This window comes from Phragmites australis, chromosome 10 (assembly GCF_958298935.1).
Source record: "Phragmites australis chromosome 10, lpPhrAust1.1, whole genome shotgun sequence".
NCBI lineage: Eukaryota > Viridiplantae > Streptophyta > Magnoliopsida > Poales > Poaceae > Phragmites > Phragmites australis.
The window spans coordinates 34292408-34312632 of NC_084930.1; the positions used below are offsets into that span (position 1 = coordinate 34292408).

At 46.6% G+C, this 20225-nt stretch overlaps 4 protein-coding genes across 9 annotated transcripts; 1 reads left to right on the top strand and 3 right to left on the bottom strand.

Annotated features, from left to right (window-relative positions):
• Nucleotides 1–3511: 3511 nt before the first annotated feature.
• LOC133930964 (pentatricopeptide repeat-containing protein At5g08510-like) lies at nt 3512–6386 on the bottom strand. Its single transcript, XM_062377752.1, has 3 exons — nt 5409–6386; nt 3996–4881; nt 3512–3880 (listed from the first exon to the last, which is right to left on the bottom strand). The coding sequence occupies exons 1-2, from the start codon at nt 6348–6350 to the stop codon at nt 4285–4287; spliced, it is 1539 nt and encodes a 512-aa protein (XP_062233736.1). The 5' UTR covers nt 6351–6386; the 3' UTR covers nt 3512–3880; nt 3996–4284.
• A 2310-nt stretch (nt 6387–8696) lies between these two features.
• On the top strand, nt 8697–12906 carry LOC133930965 (oligopeptide transporter 7-like). Its single transcript, XM_062377753.1, has 7 exons — nt 8697–8932; nt 9016–9506; nt 9645–9742; nt 10754–11323; nt 11401–11656; nt 11742–11924; nt 12013–12906. Exons 1-7 carry the CDS (start codon nt 8842–8844, stop codon nt 12628–12630), a joined length of 2307 nt encoding a protein of 768 aa, XP_062233737.1. The 5' UTR covers nt 8697–8841; the 3' UTR covers nt 12631–12906.
• On the bottom strand, nt 10616–15124 carry LOC133930966 (pentatricopeptide repeat-containing protein At5g16420, mitochondrial-like). 6 transcript variants are annotated; one of them, XM_062377759.1, is made up of 4 exons: nt 13492–15124; nt 13241–13343; nt 11454–12654; nt 10616–11348 (listed from the first exon to the last, which is right to left on the bottom strand). In XM_062377759.1, the coding sequence occupies exons 1-2, from the start codon at nt 15056–15058 to the stop codon at nt 13315–13317; spliced, it is 1596 nt and encodes a 531-aa protein (XP_062233743.1). In that variant the 5' UTR covers nt 15059–15124; the 3' UTR covers nt 10616–11348; nt 11454–12654; nt 13241–13314. The 6 variants fall into 6 exon arrangements, 5 of the variants coding, with proteins under 5 accessions (XP_062233743.1, XP_062233741.1, XP_062233740.1 ...); XR_009911821.1 differs by lacking the exons at nt 13241–13343; nt 13492–15124 and adding an exon at nt 13104–13193; XM_062377757.1 differs by having other exon boundaries at nt 13159–15124.
• Nucleotides 15125–18767: 3643 nt separating this feature from the next.
• On the bottom strand, nt 18768–19758 carry LOC133930967 (FCS-Like Zinc finger 2-like). The gene is made up of 2 exons (XM_062377760.1): nt 19332–19758; nt 18768–19229 (listed from the first exon to the last, which is right to left on the bottom strand). Exons 1-2 carry the CDS (start codon nt 19475–19477, stop codon nt 19004–19006), a joined length of 372 nt encoding a protein of 123 aa, XP_062233744.1. The 5' UTR covers nt 19478–19758; the 3' UTR covers nt 18768–19003.
• Between the last annotated feature and the right edge of the window lie 467 nt (nt 19759–20225).

Sequence of the window (20225 nt, forward strand, 5' to 3'; positions counted from 1 at the left end):
GACATATGGGGGCAAATTAACTTTGACAAACTCCTACCTGACCAGGTTACCCATGTTCACCATGGGGTTCTATCTTCTCTCTAAAGGGGTTCACAAGAAAATGGATACTGTCAGGTCAAGATTCTTTTGGAGGAGAGCTGAGGATGTGAATAGATACCACTTGGCTAAATAAGAAGCTATCTGTAGGCCTAAAGACTATGGAGTTCTTGGTATTTTAAACACTGCAGTTATGAATGAGTGCCTGCTGTGCTGTTCAAGTGAATTTGGAAGATCTACTCTGGGTCTAAAGACACCTTGTTAAAACTCCTCAAAGCCAAATATATGCAAAATGATACTTTTCTCACCTCCAGGCAGAAAGGCACATCTCAGTTTTGACAGGGCTTGTATAAGGTGAAACACCTTTTCCAATGGGGAGTTGTTTATAACGTGAATAGAGGCAACAAAGCTCTCTTCTAGAAGGATGTCTGGTTAGGTGATACTCCACTGAAAACACAGTTCCCTGACCTTTTCTGCATTTGCTCTGATCCAGATTCACTAGTTTAGATTGTTGGGTTAATAATGAGTGGGAGGTGCAGTTTAGGAGAAGCCTGATCACCTATGATATGATCCAATGGGATGTCATGATGCACAAGCTGCAGTATGTTCAGCTAAATGGTAAAGATGATGAGGTGACTTAGGCTCTAGATAAATCAAGGAGATTCACCACTAAGTCTCTCTACAAGTTCCTCACTTTTGAGGGTATTTCTAGCAAGGATGCTATGAAGATTTGGACTTGCAAAATCCCTCTCAGAATTAAGGTGTTCCTTTGGCAAATGCTGCATGATAAGCTCCCAGTGGCCTCCTTCCTAAAGAAAATGGGTTGGAAAGGGAGTCCAACCTGCTGTCTGTGCAATATGGCTGAGGATGTCACCATATCTTCTTTAGGTGTGTATTGGCATGTTTTTCTTGAAGTGCTCTGAGAGATTCATTTGGGTGGAATGGGTTCCCCACTTCGGTCGCTGACTTATGGGGGAGATGGCTTCCGAAGAAATTCAATATCTCTCGAAATCTAGATCTTTTCCTCTTTGCAGGTATTGCTTGGGCTCTGTGGAGGACTAGGAATTCTATGACGACCGAGAAGAAGTTCCCCAACAAGCCTACCGATGTTCTGATGCTAGCTATGCCGTTCATGCAGAAATAGAGCATCCTCCTCAGAAATGATGATTGACTCAAGGTGGACAGTGCTCATTCGCATGCCTGCGAGTGGCTGCAGTGCTTCTCCTCTACTGTTGTTCCTATCTTAGATGTCTGGGAGCTTTAGGCGTTTTCTTGATGCTTTGGTGCTTTCTATATAATATGCTAGCTTGGTTTAGGTCATTCTGTCGCTATTCTATGCTTGTGACCCTGGTTTGCTGGTTTTCCCCAGCAGCCTATTGTTCTCCTTTCTCTTTTTTCTGGTCCTGTTCTGTGAGCCTAGTTATGACTTTCAATAAAAGCCGAGGTAATCTCTATTAAAAAAAACTCTCATCCAATCAAAGGGAAATGCAAAGCTTTTTTATTTTTACCAAGAAAAATAGACTTTCAGATGGATAATGTTTTTTTTTTGTTGTAGAGTAAGTCATAGACTATGTACCTTTTCCCCTTCCTTTTGCAATGTATTTCATCAAAGTCCTTATCATCCATGGCTTTCGTTTTTTAAAAAAAAAAAAAAATCATCCATGCACCATCGCGTCCCAACTGTGTCAACTGTTGCATTGTGTCCATGGAAACCAATCCATTTAGGAGTAACTATTTTTGTGAAGTCAAAGTCGTCTGCGACGATGACAACTGAAAAATCAATTTGGACCACTGATGCCTTTTTTTAATTTTTGTATAGGAACCACTAATGCCTTTTTAATCACACACTGCTACTAGTAGTCTAGTAGTAATCGTGAACCGTTCATGATCACCACTTGCCACAGGTGACCTGACCTCACACCTTAACGACAACAAGGTTGCATCACCAAGAAACAACGTGTCTTATATGCACAATCAGCAACAACTTGCAGTCTTCAGAAGGTAAAGATCAATGCATATATTCAGCTTAATTATGAGTGTGACCGCTGCTATATGTTTAATGACAGTTCGGCCTTTTGAAATTGTCATTTATCAGTTAGAACATGGCAGAAAGAACTCAATATGGTGGCAAAGCACAAACTCAACCTGGTGTCTAATTTGTCGCAAAAAGAAAAGAAAAAAGAAAGAAAATCTAGGTGTCTGGTGCAGAGACCTGCATCTGAGATTCTGGGACCACCTTCTGGTACTGATAAAAGAATATTCTAGTTATTCTCAACAAAAAAATGCAAGGAAAGTAAATATAGAACATCCTACTTGCATGATCCGTTTCAGACCATGTTCCAACACATAAAAATTATGGTACTCACTGATGATCTGCCTCAAGATATACCAGAGGTACAAATGTAGGAATCTTTGGCATGTTCCAACCAGACACTGAATTATTTTTATACCATTAGGTAGCAATCCCTTTCATGGCCAATGACATCTCATGCATGTCTCTCCCATCTATCGAGCATAGCCTGGTGGATTATCATGTGATCAAGATACCGACTACGCTTCTGATCTCGTCATTATTTGATCAAGTTTTCAAACAAATCATCGTGTCCGTTTCACCCAACGAAATTTCCTAGCAGGATCGTCTCAGTGTCGTGATGAGACAGGCCAAAGACTTGGGGTCAAGTCAACCATTTAGTACTGCCGGCAGTTAGTGTTGCCAAATCGATTCAGTTTCTTGTTCTTAATACAATTTGAAAGAAAGCAACCAGGCAGTTGATGGAGATAACAACAATAGCACAGTGACCACTGTTTCATGGATAGCTATGTCTCTCACAAAATCAGGGGTTAAGGCTTCCCTCTAACTTCAGTGTATTTGATGCTCCTCCTAGCAGAACTCTCTCTCTTTTCTAGTCATATTGGATGTTTACTGCATGGCATTAACCTCACATAACTTTTTCTTATTGAAGTTAACCACATAAGCCAGGAACTCTGAATGTTAACTCACTTTATCCTTAAATTTATCTGATTTATGGCTCAGAGATTAGAATTGACATTATCAATGTTCTCCAACCAGCAGCCCAGCTTATTCCATTTGTCTTCTGATTGGTAACTCCTGATTGAAATGTGTTATTAAGGATCACAGAGCAATAACTTTCTGAATCAACCAACTTTTCAAATACAAAAGACAAAAAATCGCAGTGTCAAATATTTCAACAAAGGAAACGACAGAGTAAAAAAAGATTCTGTATTTTGGTCACTCGTCAGCGCTTGCAAGTCATGTTGAGTGCCTCACGTTATGATTATGTTCCGAACTGTGAAACTGACCTGCAAGAAATTGTTTCCACAATCATGTACCAATCTGGTCATTGACCAGTGTCCTGCCTGAGCAAATCTTCTGCTTGTTTGTGCAGGTACGTTCACACCTTAAGGCAGCAGCCACACATTTAGATGGATACAAAGCACACAAAAATGTTGTGAATTTGTCTCAAAGAATTATTATATAGTCTATTATTGTGTTGATGTATATTACGATAAGGGAACCAAGTAAGTAACCCACTAAATCCAATGAAGTACAACAAAGTATTCACTATAGATGAGGATGGAAATTTCCTTTTCTAGAGAAAGCGGAGGGCAAATGAGGCTTCTCATGTCTACTATTTCATATTTGACTTGCGTCCAGCCAATATAAGGGATATCTCCAGAGCACAGCTGAGATGCGGATACACAGGGAAACCAGGCGAGCACAATGGAAAGATAACGGATGCCATTCCTGCATCATACATCCACAATCTTGCGCAGAATACCATTGCCTGAGGGCTTTCGCTAGCCTCTTACATGTGATGACCAGCTGCCATTTCAAGTAACGAGTTAGTAAGGCATTTAGCTAAATGCAAGTAATTAACTAAACAAGTCAGTCTTGTCAGATCTAAACTTCAATATTCAAGGAGGAATGAGAGATGTACCTTCTCAGGGTCAGGGTACATCCTGCAATTTAATGCTTTGCCTGCAATCTGCCTCATTGTCTCTGTGTGTCAAGCACAGCCATTTTGATATGTAGGAAAAGTTTGTTGATATTCAGGTGGAGCTATGCATTGTTTTCATATTTCACCTTTTGTTGCCACCTTGACGCATCCCTTTGCATTTTAATTTGACATGGACGACCAGAGCAAGAAGTTAACGAGAAATCCCCGGTGGCTTCATCTCAGTTCCATCTAAGTGGCTTACATGCTACAGCAGGTGATGATAGAAAAATCAACCTTCCACTTCGACTTCGTCCGGATTTTCCAAGTTGGCAAGCTTCATGGTCAGTGTGACACTATCAAGGGTTTTGTATACCTCCTCAAATCTTGGGTGTGACTTATCCTCAACCAGGAACTTATGCATCCTGCCATCTAACTCGATGAAGCTAGACCCAGCTGATTTCTTGTGGTCTTTTTCCTTCAGCAACTTCCAGACCCGGGCAACACCATCCCATTTGCCACATGATGCGTATATGTTCGAAAGGATCACTAGGTTTGCCGTGTTTTCTGGCTCAAGGCACATGAGTTTGTCCACTGCTATTTCAGCTAGTTCTACATTTCCATGGAAGCTGCAAGCACCGAGCAACGCTCCCCAGATTACAGCATCAGGCTCCACTGGCATACTTGCTATCAAACTATCAGCTTCTTTCAAGAGCCCAGCACGCCCAAGCAGATCAACCATGCAACCGTAGTGCTCAATTCTTGGGTTAAGACCAAACTCTGCTCTCATCGAGTTGAAGAGCAGCTTGCCTTCATCCACCAAGCCTCCATGAGTACATGCCAAAATGACTCCAACAAATGTAATACCATCTGGTTTAATCCCTGTCATCTAAACAAAGTAAAATCAGCTTCAAGCTTCACCACGATAATGTCACAGTTCGCGACACGATTTTAAGATTTTTGACCACTAGTTTTATGCTACCGAGCATGTTTGATTCTTCACCACATGACATCTTTGCAACAAATTGCATGCACATGCTATGAAATCTCTACTATATAAAACATGTGTTACCTCTTCCCCTACTAAATTTTACCCACTTTTGCCATCAACGCTTGTCCTCCATCCTCCTCGTCTCATTACCGGTTACAGATATGAAACATGTTTTACTAATGAAAATAAATTAAGAAATTAGGAGGACAATTAGCGGATAATCTCCTCTTCGGATCTCATCTGAAATAAAACTACAACGTCGCTCCTGACATATTCGTTCGGCGACACTCCCATGACACATCCACATGTCCATACCTTAAGTTTATGCTTAATGTTACCACGTCCAATGTTTGTGTTTTCGTTGCAACGCATGGGCACTTAGTTAGTAGGGAGAAAACATAAGAGTACAAGCAAGAAATCCTCACCCTCAACTTATGAAACAAGCCAAGGGCCTCCCTCCAGAGTCCATGCACCGCAAATGCCATGATCATTGAGTTCCAAGAACAAAGATCCCGCCGCAGACCAATCCCCTGAAACACCTCCCAGGCTTGCTGAATGCTGCCACACTTGGCGTACATCTCAACCAATGCATTCGCCACAAACAAATTTTCCAGAAGGCCTTTACTCTTTGCATACTTCTCCACCTTCCTCCCCAGATCCATCGCTCCAACAGCCGCGCACGCAGGCAGCACACTGCTGACTGTCAGCTCATTCGGCTGCACCTCTGCCCTCTCCCACATCTCCAAGAACGTCTCTACCGCCTGCTCATGCCTCCCATTCTGTGCATAACCGGACACCATCGCAGTCCAAGAAACCACATTCTTCTCAGGCATTTCCTCGAACAGCTTCTCGGCGGCGTCGATGAGCCCGCCCCTAGTGTAAGCGGAGAGCAGCGCGTTGTACACGGCCGCGTCCCTGCGCGGCATTTCGTCGAACACCCGCCTGGCATCATGCAGGAGGCGGTTCTTGGCGTAGAAGGAGACGAGCGCGGAGGCGAGGAACGGGTCGCCGCCGGACGCGAAGTTCCCGGACTTGATCAGCAAGCCGTGGGAGCTGACAGCGAACGGTACGGAAAAGGACGAGGCAGCGGAGGAGGAGAAGAGGAGAGTGAAGGAGAGCGGGGTGAGGAGGCGGAGGCGGTGGGCGCGGGAGAAGAAGGGGAGCAGGAGCGGGTGGCGGAGGGAGGCGAGCGCGTGGAGGAGGCGATTGTGGAGCAGCGCGGAGGGGGGAGAAGACGACGGGTAGGACTCGAGCAGGAGCGCGGCGTAGCGGAGGTCGCCGGCGGCGAGAACGCGGAGGAGCAGCGGCTGTAGGCGGCGCGTGCCGCGGCGGAGCAAGCGCGCGTGCAGCTGCTTCGCTCCCTCCATGGGCGCCGCACGTCCTCTCCGCGACCAAGTTTCTTAACCGCCGAGACCGTTCATTGCTAGATGGACGGCTGAGATGTTCCTGGATGGTTCACGGATCCGAATTGGCCGTACAGCCCGGTTTCGTGGTGGGCCAAATTGGATCGCGATCCGAATTCGGGTGGGCCAAATTTGGTCACGATTATTCTCCCCGATCCGAATCCGGCCCAAATTTTGTAGCGGTCTCCTTCCTCTGGGCCAAGTTGATTTCTGGGGAAAAAATTAGAATTTTTTATGATAATTTTAATAGTGTTTTGAATTTTGAGAGTAAAAGAACAAAGTATTTTTTGATTTTAAAAGCGTTGCCCCTTAGAAGGGCGTAATGTTTATTTTTAAGAAAAACTTTTCACCCTTTCAACAAACGATATACGTGTATTTTTGTAATTTTTTAAAATGAACCCCTACTTTTGCAATTTTTTGATTTTCGAAATATAAAAACAAAAAAAAAAATCACCGATGTGTCCCGTCCGGCAATTTTCCCGGCGCCGCATTCCGCTCTCCCCGCCGCCGACCAACCGGAGATCGGTCTCAGTAGTTGGCAAGCTTGCAAGTTGCAGGGCACAAGCAAGGCCCAGGTCCTTGGACGACAGTAGATCGTCGCCTGATCACCCTGAGGCTTGCAGGCAGGTACGTACTGTGTTACTCGGATATCCGTGTCCAAAATTTTTTATCGAGTCGGATACTCGCGTATCCGTATCGGATTTCGATACCCGTGTTAGATTCCAAGTGGTATTTGACGTGTCTCAAAAAATTTTGCTGAATCGGATGCTCCAACACAAGTCGAACTCCGACATCCGCATCTGTGTCCATGTAACACAGGGTACGTGTTGTGTTCTTGGCCTCATCTTCTTGCCGATTCTGGTTCTGGCAGAAGATGCGAAGCCCTGGACCATTTGATTTCGAAGACGTTGATTGATTGGAACGGTAGGTCGCAGGAGCTTTTCTTGATTCAACACTGCTCCTCTGTGATTGGCCATGCTGGTCCAGATTCTCTTTCTCCCTCCTGCTGGCAACGAGGAACCGTCCAAAGAGTCAGGCATGTTCATATGATATGATCCCCGCTTGCTTATCATTTTCATCAACTTGATATGAAGGTACCGAAACCTTTTGTGTTTCTTTCTTCGATTCTCTGATCTAGAATTTGCTATGCTATGCTATGCTATGCGTGATGTCCTCGGTACTGTGCTGCATCTACCTAGCAAACAAACGCATGCCCTTGGCCTTCAATATAATCACGCACGTCTCTCTTTCAGACTGATCGAGCAATCGCGTCGTAAACTGATCCATCGACCAAGGAATGCATTTCCTGAAAGTAAAGAAAAGAGAGGAGAAGAACAGGACGTCAATTCATGTATATGGTTGTGCTGTACATCAGGGTTTCATGGAATGGACCCCATGCATGCCATACGCTAAACGCCTGGTTTTTGTCTGTGAGAAAAGAAGAGCCAGAAACGCACCAGAAAATCGTGTAAATCTCAACTAGACCCCGATCGTTTAAGAGCTCCAGGACCGGTTCACCTGGCCTGAAAAGGTAGGTGATGGAAGGAATGCGTGAAAAGAAATGGCAACTGATTTGTCTTTTCTTTTCTTCTTGAAGAGAAGAGAAATGACAACTGCTGAAACATGGCACATGATCTATTTGCTGCTAATATGGGCAGGCAAATATGCCCATTTGCACACCATCTCCCGGATCGAGGACAGCACCATAAATAAGCAAGAGAAGCAAGGAGGAGGAGTTGAAGGACCAGTTAGAAGATGTTCCATGATTCGTAGCGTCCACATACATAAATAGAGGCCTCGTGTGCTTGCTTCCTGATTTGCAAATTCAGATTTTCCCTGCATTATCACACAAACGCTGCCTAAAAGATCCTTCATGGTTGGCAGCTGAATTTTTGTAAAAAAAAAACTCTTCCTTTTTTCCTTTTAGATTATTTCCCACTATATGCATAGGTATTTATGGATTGTCGTCTCATTTACATGTGGCCCGACACCCCACATGTCAGTAAAAAAAATAAGTGGCGTGTCTTGAGACGCCAACTAATGGATTGGCAAATCTTCAGAAATTCTATTAATATTCAGAAGTCAGAAGTAGCCTAGTTGATCTACTAAGTGAGAGATTCCATCGTTCTAAGGTCCAAACACACAACAGATAAGTAGAGGATGCAAGCTCAATGGTAGTTCTGGATCACTATACAGTTTATTTTTTGTTAAGTTAATTAGATATAGATAATCTTTAATTTAATTAAATGAGTTTTGGGTCAATTCAATAACGTAAGGAATCTAAAACCTGCATCCCTACCGATAAGCTCTGAATGGCTTGGCAGATACTTGCACAGACATTTCTATCCCATAAAAATGCAGAGCAAAAAGGTGCTGTAGTAAGAAGCAAGCACAGCAGCAGCAGCTGGACCCCAAAAGCCACGACAGGCAGGCACACACACATCCCCCAGCAGCCATGGCATCCTCTCCTCCTTACCAAGAACTAGGCCAAGAAGAGGAAGAGGAGCAGCGCCATGACGACGACGACCGGATCACTTCTCCGTTCTGTAAGCACCCCGGCAAGATCGTCTCAGCTGTTTGGTTTCCATGCTGCACCGTTGTGGCTGATCGCTGTCGCGTCCTGATGCAGTGCTGCAACCGTCGACGTCACGCAGCTCGCCGGGGGATGAGGAAGAGGAGGAGGAGGAGGAGGAGAACTCGCCGATCGAGCAGGTGGCGCTGACGGTGCCGGTGGGCGACGACCCGGAGACGCCGGCGCTGACGTTCCGGATGTGGGTGCTGGGCACGGCGTCGTGCGCGCTGCTGTCATTCCTCAACCAGTTCTTCTGGTACCGCAAGGAGCCGCTGACCATCACGGCCATCTCGGCGCAGATCGCCGTGGTGCCCCTGGGCCGGCTCATGGCGGCGGTGCTCCCCGAGCGCGCCTTCCTCCGGGGCACGCGGTGGGAGTTCTCTCTCAACCCGGGCCCCTTCAACGTGAAGGAGCACGTGCTCATCACCATCTTCGCCAACTCCGGCGCCGGCACGGTCTACGCCATCCACGTCATCACCGCCGTCCGCGTCTTCTACGGCAAGCACATCTCCTTCTTCGTCTCCCTCCTCGTCGTCCTCACCACCCAGGTGCGCCTCCACGTCCTAGCTAATCACGCGCACCACGCTTTCTTGCATCGCTGCTGGTAGCGCGTGCGTGCACGGCGAAAGCGTTTGCTAGCTGCTTCTTGTTTCATTGGTGGTGCTCGTGTGGTGTGACACGTACAGGTGCTGGGTTTCGGTTGGGCGGGAATATTCCGGCGGTATCTGGTGGAGCCGGCGGCGATGTGGTGGCCGTCCAACCTCGTGCAGGTCTCCCTGTTCAGGTACCCCCGCCGGTCCTTCTCCAACATTCAAGTAGCTCTCAACTACTACTCGTAGAAATGCTGTAGCTCAGCTTATCTTTGATCAGACAGGGGTTAGGGTTACGAACTGGATTGATATTTTCACATTATTTTTGTGAATTGTGATGCGTATGATTGCACGTAGGTGTTTTTTTTAGTAAGATTGGCATGGATGTAGGACCATGTTTGATAGGGCTCAAGCTCCCAACACTACCTTATATTTGGATTTTGTAAGTTAAAATAAAGTAGATACAACATTTATTTTTAATTTAAAATAGAAAAAGAATGGATTATCCAAACAACTTTGATATACCTATAGCTACAAATTTACGAATCGTTGGAGCTAGGATATCTAGATTCAAAAATCCGTAGAGTTAGAGCTCTACTAAACATGACACGTCAGATTGTCCTTGCTTATGCATCCAAGCATGACAGGGACTGCAATGGGACTGAAGTTATGATGAGGCATGTGAAGCTCGAGGCAGTATTTTTTTTTAAAAAAACACAGGAACGTGGTTGGCATGTTGGGGCTCTCCAAATGTGTTTGAGTTGACCAAGCTGGATCTGAAAGCTTCCAACAACTGGCATTTGCAACTTGCAAGTTGTTATTACCGGCCATATTCATTAAGACCACTAGTCCATAGCATAATGTCAGGTTCTGAAAACGACTAGTTATCTTACGAACACAAGCAAAGAAAGTTTCCTTCACGTTAAGCAAAGAAAGTTTCCTTCACGTTGAGTCCTCTCAGGCTGAAGGTATGACAGTGGACAGGCACAGGAACTCAGGAAGTAATTGAGACCTCTTTTTCAGGGCTCAAATGAAATTTTTGTTTGAGGATGCAAAGAAATCAAATGTTCAAACAAAATGGACATTTTTCGATTCCATTCGTGTTCTTCCTCAACATGCCAGCAATATAACCTTTTTTCATAGGGATAATTCTTTTCATAAGAGAACGAGCTGACAAACACGTTTACAACGTATCTGCTCATCAGGGCACTTCATGAGAAAGAAGGACGGGTCAAAGGTGGCTTGACGCGCAATCAGTTCTTCCTGGTGGCATTCATCTTCAGCTTCGCCTACTACACATTCCCAGGCTACCTATTCCAGATGCTCACCTCCCTCTCCTGGATCTGTTGGGTCTTCCCCCACTCCGTGCTCGCCCAGCAGCTCGGCTCAGGTCTCAAAGGCCTTGGCATTGGAGCGATCGGTCTCGACTGGTCCTCCATCTCCTCCTACCTCGGGAGCCCTCTTGCCAGCCCCTGGTTTGCCACCGCAAATGTTGCCGCTGGCTTCTTCATCATCATGTACATAATCACGCCAATTGCTTACTGGTTCAACTTCTACAAGGCGCAAAACTTCCCCATCTTTTCTGATGGCCTCTTCACCACGACTGGGCAAAAATACAACATCTCGAGCATCGTGGACTCCCACTTCCATTTTGACACAAAGGCCTACGAGAAGAATGGCCCGCTGTACCTCAGCACTTTCTTTGCTGTCACATATGGTGTAGGCTTCGCATCCCTCACCGCGACAATCGTTCATGTTCTCCTCTTTCACGGAAGGTGAGTTCTTCCGAACTTTGTCAGTCTGTTAAGGAAAACAAAATAATGAAGCTAAGAATCATGATGCTTGTGTCCAGTGAAATTTGGCAGCTAAGTAAATCAGCTTTTCAAGAAAAAAGGATGGACATACATACAAAACTTATGAGGAGATATAAGCAGGTCCCTGAGTGGTGGTTCATCTGCATCCTTATTGCTAACATTGCTGTCACTATATTTGCTTGTGAATACTACATTGACCAACTCCAGTTACCCTGGTGGGGTGTTTTGCTTGCTTGTGCCCTTGCCTTTTTCTTCACCCTCCCAATTGGGATAATCACAGCAACAACAAACCAGGTACGAATATTTAACACATGTGCATATTATAACACACAGCTCAAGAACACTAGCTCATCACTTCAGCTTCTTCTGTTGGATGCAGACTCCAGGCCTGAACATTATCACAGAGTACATCATGGGGTATTTGTACCCTGGTCGACCCGTTGCAAATATGTGTTTCAAGGTATATGGCTACATCAGCATGAGCCAAGCTCTGACTTTCCTGCAAGATTTTAAGCTGGGCCATTACATGAAGATTCCCCCAAGGACCATGTTCATGGCTCAGGTAAGCTCATCTAGCCAATTATCCTCTGCAAATAAAACACATGACTCTGTTGCATTGTGTCACTAAGCAGCTTCTTGTAATATGATAGGTGGTGGGAACTCTGATTGCAGCATTTGTATACATTGGGACAGCATGGTGGTTGATGGACACAGTCCCCTACATCTGCAACACTGAGCTCCTCCCAGCAGACAGCCCTTGGACCTGCCCGGGTGATCATGTGTTCTATGATGCATCAGTTATATGGGGTCTTATTAGTCCACGCAGAATATTTGGCGACTTAGGCACTTACTCGGCGGTGAATTGGTTCTTCTTGGGTGGAGCTATTGCCCCCCTCCTTGTATGGCTTGCACACAAGGCATTCCCAGGCCAGAACTGGATCTTACTTATCAATATGCCCGTGCTGATTGGTGCCACTGGCCAGATGCCACCTGCTACTGCAGTCAACTACACCACATGGATACTTGTTGGGTTTTTGTCAGGTTATGTGGTCTACAGATATCGGCGTGACTGGTGGGAGCGACACAATTATCTGCTTTCAGGTGCATTAGATGCTGGTTTGGCATTCATGGCCGTCCTGATTTACTTATGCCTAGGCTTGGAGAACATCAGTTTGAACTGGTGGGGCAATGACTTAGATGGATGTCCGCTGGCCTCTTGCCCCACTGCTGAAGGTATAATTGTCAAGGGATGCCCAGTGTATACATGAGGATCTTCTGACTTGTGTTAGCCCCTGTGGAGAAGAGAACTCGATAAGTGTAAAGGAGTGAAAGGGATCGATGTAAATAATCAAAGTTTGTTTCCAAACAATTTAGAGACAAGATTTTGGTGTTTTTTATTGTATTCTTCAATGTTTAATTCAAAACGATAATTTAAGTAGAAAGGGTAGTTGTTGTTGCCAAAACAACTACAATTCCAGCTTGCAAAGAAGTCATTCCATGGTGCTTTGAAATATAGTGAAAGCAGGTTCTGCATGTGATTTGCAGCTGATTGTGTTCTTAATCACTATACACCATGACTTGTAACTGTATGACTACAATTCGTTACTTCTATACAGAGACGAAGATAAAGTTAAGCTCAAAGAAGCTATGTTACAAGGGATGATGGTCATTTAAATTAACATAGGTGCAAGTTCAACATGGAATTAACCTATATCTATTTTTTTTTAAATGAAAATCTTACTATTGAAAATGGGAAAAATTGTTTGCTGACTTATCTTCCTAATGAGAAATCTTACTGTGCTTGGATTTATCGATGTTTTCTTCTTCTTTATGTAACTGCAAATAAACAAAGAAAGACACCTGGTTTAGACTGCTTACCACTCTTAGCAACAGCAATATTCTGTTATATATCTGCTTCATAACTTAACTTTCCTGATCTGTATACATCCCATTCATATCAAGCTCAGAGACACACAATAACCTGAGTATTTTCCCATAGAAACCCAATGGCATTAAGTTCCATGAGAAAAAAAAAAAATCTCGGTACAAATAAAAAGTTCCAGCTATAATCTGAACTACTTGTGGTTATGTACTTAGCACTGAATCAAGATGCTTGCTCCAAGTTTCACCTGCATTTACCACACTCCTAACAAAGATTTCCCAAGATTCACCGTCCAAGAAATCCCGTCCACTTAACATTGCAGCTTCAAGAATCTTGCAAACAATATCCTCATCAGAAAGGCTATCAACCAATACTTGGTAAAGAAACTTGCTTGGGGTGCACCCTTTGGCCACCATCTCCTCAAAGATTGCAGCCCCTTCATTTGACTTGTCCATTTTGCAGAAACCCTTGATCAAGGCCTCATAAGTCATTACATTTGGTTCATATCGTCGTTCAACCATGTCATCCCACACCTTCCCAGCCTCCTGTAACTTCCCATTTTCACATAATCCTGAAATAAGTGAGTTATATGTCATCAAGCTTGGCACAAACCCCTTCTCAAGATCATTGAACAGCTTTCTCGCCTCCTGAACCATTCCCTTCTTGCACAACCAATAGATCAATGTGCTTGCAACAGTGTTATCTGGTGGCATGTTCTTCGTCACCATCCATCTCCACATTGCATATGCCTCCCCGACCTTTCCATCTTGGCATAGCACATCGACCACCTTAGCACAGAGTGGTGTATCCGGAATGTATCCTGCCCCAAGCATCTCCTGCATCAAATCACGTGCCTCAACAGATTTCCCCTCCTTGCAACATGCCTCGATCACCACGGAGTATGTAACCTCATTTGGCTGCACCCCAGTGGATTCCATCTCATCCATAATCCTGGCTGCATCCTGTAGCTTCCCACGCAGGCAGTACCCATCGATGAGTACCGTGTACATCGTCGCATCCGGTCTACACCCATTGGCAATTATATCATCAAAGAGCTTCTGTGCACCCTGAAGATCCCCCTTCCCACAGTACGCAGTGAGAACCGTGGTGTACGTGACAGCATCCGGAACGACCCCCCACCCAGTCATTTCGTCGAGCACCTTGAGCGCAGCATCGAGGTCACCGATGCCAACGAGCCCCTTAAGCAGGATATTGCAGGAGACGAGGTTGGGAGTGATGTAAAGCTTAGCTTGCGCCGCGCGGAAGAGCGCCGCAGCGAGGCGGAGGCGGCGCGCGGAGACGAGGGAGTGGAGGAGCGCGTTGAATGAGCGGACGGAGGGGCGGGAGTTGAATGACGGGAGGGAGAGGAAGAGGCGGAGGGAGGGAAGCGGCGGGAGCGCGCGGAGGAGCGGCAGGAAGAGGCGATCGGAGAAGGCCGGGAGGCGGGCGGCTCGGAGCAAGGAGAGGATGGGGGGCAGGAGGCGGGCGATGTCGGCTGGGGTGGCGGAGGAGAGGCGGGAGAGGGCGGCGGCGAAGACAGGGAGCGAGAGGGCGAGGGGTGGGGTGGTGTGGAAGAGCGCGTGGCGGAGCGCGAGCACGGCGAGGTGCGGCGTGGGGGCGCGGAGGAGAAGGCGGGAGAGCGCGCGCGGGGTGAGGCGGCGCGGCCAGGGCTTGACCGGCGGTGTGACCGTGTAGCCGGAGTCGGGCAGGGACGCGGGGAGCGGGGCCAGATGAGCCACCGGCACCGTGGTCCGGGTGGCCGCCGCGGGCGCGGTGGAGAATGCGCGGGCGCGAGGGATCCACCGGCGGAGCATGGCGTCGATCGCGAGCGGCGCCGTGGCGTGGCTGGGCAAGTGCGGAGCGGAGCTGCCTCTTGCGAGGTCCAACTGGGCTCGCTTGACGTGGGCCTACATTGTATTGGGCCCAGAGAACCGGGCCTCCACAGTTATTGGGCCCATCTTATCTACAATGCAAAAGGTAGGGATCATCAAACAAGCTAAGATCTCGATTAGAAGAACTCTAGCTTCTAGTTTCATATCATATTTTAATATTACAACTATAGTAAAGCAGTTTAAGTTACTAATTTTAGTTTAAAATTAAAATAAGATAGCTCATATTAGTATTCTTAGTGTGTCTCTAGCTCTAGCTCCATAAATTTCTAAAGCTAGAAATACTCAGCTTCAAAAATTCATCGACCTAAAGCTCTGCTAAACAAACTCTAAGTTTGCATCTTCCTTAGAAGGAGACCTTCATGTTTGGCTTCTTAACCACCCTAGTTTTGTTGATCACTATGCGTGTAAACTCTGCAGGTAATGAATAAAATCTCCGGGCTTTGTCTAAAAATTCATCAAGCAAGAAAAAGGAACCTCCATCTATCTACTTCAAATGCAATATTACGGTGTCTACATACCAGTGATCTCACATTGACATATGTAGCTAAAGTATGGCGGTATTACAGATTTCCTCATAGCAAACTACTTTCTTCTCCCCATAGTCGTAACCGTCTTGTGCCTCATGTCCATTGTTCTGTGTGGCAACCAGGGGCGGACCGACGTTGAAGCTTCGGGGTGCACAGGACACCGGGTGATTTTTCGTTTTTCAGTGATACATCGTATGTACCAGATCTCTAGGACACCCTCTAGCTTAACAAATGGAACACCCGAATCTCTAGACTAATAAGTGGGACACCCGATTATTTTTGTTCTGGGTCCGTCACTGGTGGCAACGGAGATGTTAGCTATGCATGCATTCAGTAGCCTCCATGCAGACAGCTACACTGTGCAGTCTGGAGTTGCAAAAAATATCCATATGCCTTCTGGCCAAAGCAGCCCAATCTCCACCGGCCTTCTTTTCCATAGTAGACCTTTCTTTTTTTTCTTTTTTTTATTTTTTTAGAAAGGAGGCAGGAGCTCTGCCATTTTATCAGAGAAGGAGGAAAAAAGGAGTGAAAAAACAACACGACCCCAGCAACAGCGCGGCCACCGTCCACAGCAACTTTACGGCCACCGGCCACAACGCCTTCACGGCCACCACCACCATCAGGTAAGCACAGAAACAGGCCAACAGAACAGCAAGACCAACATGAAGACCATAGGATTACAAAACGACCCCATAATGGGATGAACTACCGAACTAAAACACCTAAAGAATCTGCAACTAGGACCTCAAAACGTCACAAGGAGAGCCTGACCGAAGCTAAAGAACAAAAGAGAAGGCTAGAGCAAAATCTGCAATTAGGTCCTTGATGTTCTATGCCAACATGAAAGCTTCGAGCTTCTTAGATTGAAAAATTCTGCGATTTCTCTTTTCCATATATTCCACCAAAAGGAGATAACAATTCCGTTGAAATCTCGCCGAAGATCTTTGTCAATTGTTCTTGAGGCAACTCTCCACCATCCAGTTAGAGACTGGAAGTTTTGAAACATTGGCAAGTTATGAAATTGCATCCAAGAAGAGATATGCATCCAGACCTCCTTAGTATAAACACAATCCTTGCACAAGTGGACAGCAGTCTCCTCTTCTTGATCACACAATTGACAGATTTGATTGTGTGGCCAATTCCTTTTTGCCAAATTGTCAGTGGTTAGGATTTTGTTTTGTAATAGAATCCAAGAGAACATTTTGCTTTTCTGTTCGGTTCTGGCTCTCCACACCTTCTGCCAGCGACCCTTCTTATTGCAGCCCATAAATTGGATTTCGTATGCGCTTTTAGATGTGTACTAACGGCTCGCTGTCCATCTCCAAATAATAGAGTCTGGAGTATCAATTTGTAGCACAATATCACGCACAAGGCACCATAGAACTACCAGCTGTTGCAACTCCTCCTCATTTTCTAAGACTTGGATGTGCCGTAGCCATTTATGATTAGATAAACCAAATTTTATCGAGAAGTTCTTCCTCAGGGACTTCTTAAAAATGAGAGGTGCAATATTTCGAGGGGCTTGCCCATTCAACCAAGGAGAGAACCAGAAATTTGCCTTCTCTTCATTCCCAACTGAGACTATGATCGAAGCATAGAAGAGCGCCCTATCTATATCATTATACGGTACTGGCGTTCCCTTCCAAGGGCGGTCTTGATCCTGCCAGTCAAGCCAGAGCCACCGAATTCTAAGCGCCCTTGCGAACTTCTCCAACTCTATGATCCCTAAACCTCCTAACTCCTTTGATTTTGTAACTGTCTTCCAATTCACAAGGCAGTGTCCCCCCTTCACATTTTCTGGGGTTTCTCCTTTCTAAAGGAAACTTCTTCTAATTCTATCAATCTTCTTTTGGAGCTATTTTTGCAAAGGCAAAATAGTTAGGTGATAGATTCGTCGAGAAGAGAGGACTGATTTGACCAGAGTCTCCCGACCTACAAGAGAGAAAAACCGGCCCTGCCATCCGTAGACCTTTCTATTACTGTTTTCTTATTCATCGTTTTCTTCTACAAGAAAATATGTTTTTTTTAATGGTGGAACCTATTTTTCAAGGTCTTCATTAGAGACAGAGTTGAGCAGGTTGCTCCGTGCGAACCCGTCAAAAATCGGAAAAATCCTGCACATACCGCACGAGCGTCAGCGCTCAAACCGCGACTGGCTCGAGCGAGCGCTCCTTGCGCCCCCGTCATTGCCAACTCTACGAGGAAATATGGAATGGAGTTCCTTGTTTTCCTATTCTCCAACAATGTGAAGCGGTCCATCGTGGATTGCCTGGTTGAACACGACCGCAATGCTACCCCTCTTACCAATGGCAAGTCCGTATCGGACAAGTACCACCTCTCTCGGCGGCTCTCATGCGCTTGCATGAGCGACAGCGTCACCGAGGTCATCCTCTCGTGGCATGCACATCGCCACCTCCAGCATCTTGGAGGTGAAGCGCCCCCCTCAGAGTAAGGAGGAAAAGGCCTCGAACGCGAGCTGCAGGATGGCGATCACTAATGGAGGAAGCTAGCAATGGTCGTATAGAAACAGAAACATTGTGGAAGGTGTTAGCAGATGTGTGGACGGAGCTCATCGTCTTCGTGGCGCCGTCCAACGACGAGGAGCGTACGTGTCAAGAAGCATGAAGATGTTCTGGTGCAAGGAGGCGAGTTCATCGCCGTGCTCTGGGTGTTAACCGCCCACATCGGCATATCTAGGCCGGCCGCCGACGAGAGAACCGAAGACTAATATATGGTCATCCGGAAGCTTGAGGAGGAAAGTGGATCTGTATGTGTGCGTATGGTGTAAGTTTTCGCATGAGTTTCACCTTGGAGCTAGTTTGATGAAATTTGTTTAATTTGCATGTACGTGTGTGTGTGTGTTTATGTTGGTAGGCTTTGTGCTGGCTCAATTTGATTTCCTCAACCCCTTCCGGTGGGAGGAGATACGCAAGTTTTAAGTGCAAATTCTTGTGTGTGTGTGCGTGTGTTTCTTTCTTTGAACCAAATTAAACAGGGCCTAAAACTTGCTATCATCCTCCGAAATCAAGTGCTACATGGTCCTTACACTACTCTAGATGCTCGTCGGTGTTTCACGTAGAAATTTGAAAGTCGCAACAGAATCCTTTTGCAAAGCACGCATCTGTCAACTTCTTTTTAGACATGTTTCCGTGAGACTATTTTGGTCGTGTGCCTCTCCTTCTTCCCATGGACTACGGGACCATCCAAGATGGCAACAGTATACACAGATCCGGCCGGATACACAAACGTACATCTTCGGATCTTCCTCCTGCATGAATTCACAAAGCTAGCTAGCTAGCTTAGTAGCTTGCATCGTGTATAGCTCTAGCTAGCTAGCTAGCTAGCCAGACACGACGGAGGCGTGGGCCGCGAGGCCAGCGATGGTCGGCCGCCGGGCCATCGCCGGCGCGCTCGCTGCCTCCGCGGCCTTGTTCACGGCGCACGCGGCCGACGCCGGCGATGACGCGCTGCGCAGCAGGCGGTGCCGGCGCGCGGCGGCCTTGAGCGCGGCGTCCATGTCCATCTGGTCCTGCCTGCAGTCGTCGCTGCAGAACGCCGCGTCGCCCCTGCACGCGCACGATGCGTGTAACACGAGATCAGTCGAGAAGACACACTTGCATCGATTGACCGACCGAATATCCCGTGGCGGAGACGAGCCACGCGCGTACTTGTACATGAAGATGTGGCGGTCCGAGGTGATGCTTCTCTTGCAGAGGAAGCAGGCGTCGAGGAAGTGGTGGCGGCCACCGCAGCCGGCGTCCCCCTTCCCGACGAGGAAGAACCGGGACGCCACCTTCACGTACCTCGCCTCCATCGCCACCTCGTCCCGTGTACGCGCTTCTTCTTGTGGGGAAGTTCACTCCATAGGTGAGACCTGCTTTGATCCTGCTGCTCGCGATGTGCTGGGGCCTGGGGTGAGGTCCGAGCCCAAGGCCATGTGCTCGCTGTCGTTTTATACCCGCGCGCACGTTGGTTCTGAAGGCGAAGCCGGGGACGTCTCGTCTCCTCAACCGGCGGCAACTTGCGTGTTCCGGCGGGCGTCGGCACTCGGCAGGTCACGCGGCTGTTCAGCTCTCAGCCGGACAAGACACCAGACCGCTCTATTCTACGGGCGCGCAGACGCTGACGAGTACGACACACGAGAACGACGGGCTATCTTGTCGGACTGGCAAGTTGCAAGTTGCGCCAAAGATTCCTTCTAAGACTTGTCTAAAATCAAAAGTTAGATAACATTATTAAAATAGATAATATATCATCGTATTTATAATTTTAGCATCTGTATTCAGCACTTCATTGATCGAAAACTAGTTTTTGGTATAACATATGTCAAAAAACGTGGATCCGATCATATTCGGCACACGAGTTACCGAATATGTCATATTGGACACATCATATATCAAAAATTAGATGTATTCAGCATATGAGGTACCGAATATGAACTACAGTGCCGTATTCGACATATTGTGTGCCCAATATGGCATGTACCGGCTACGAGCACTTTAATGCTATCATTTTATACCGGAAAACTCATGTACAGATCATATTTGATACCTCATATGCCG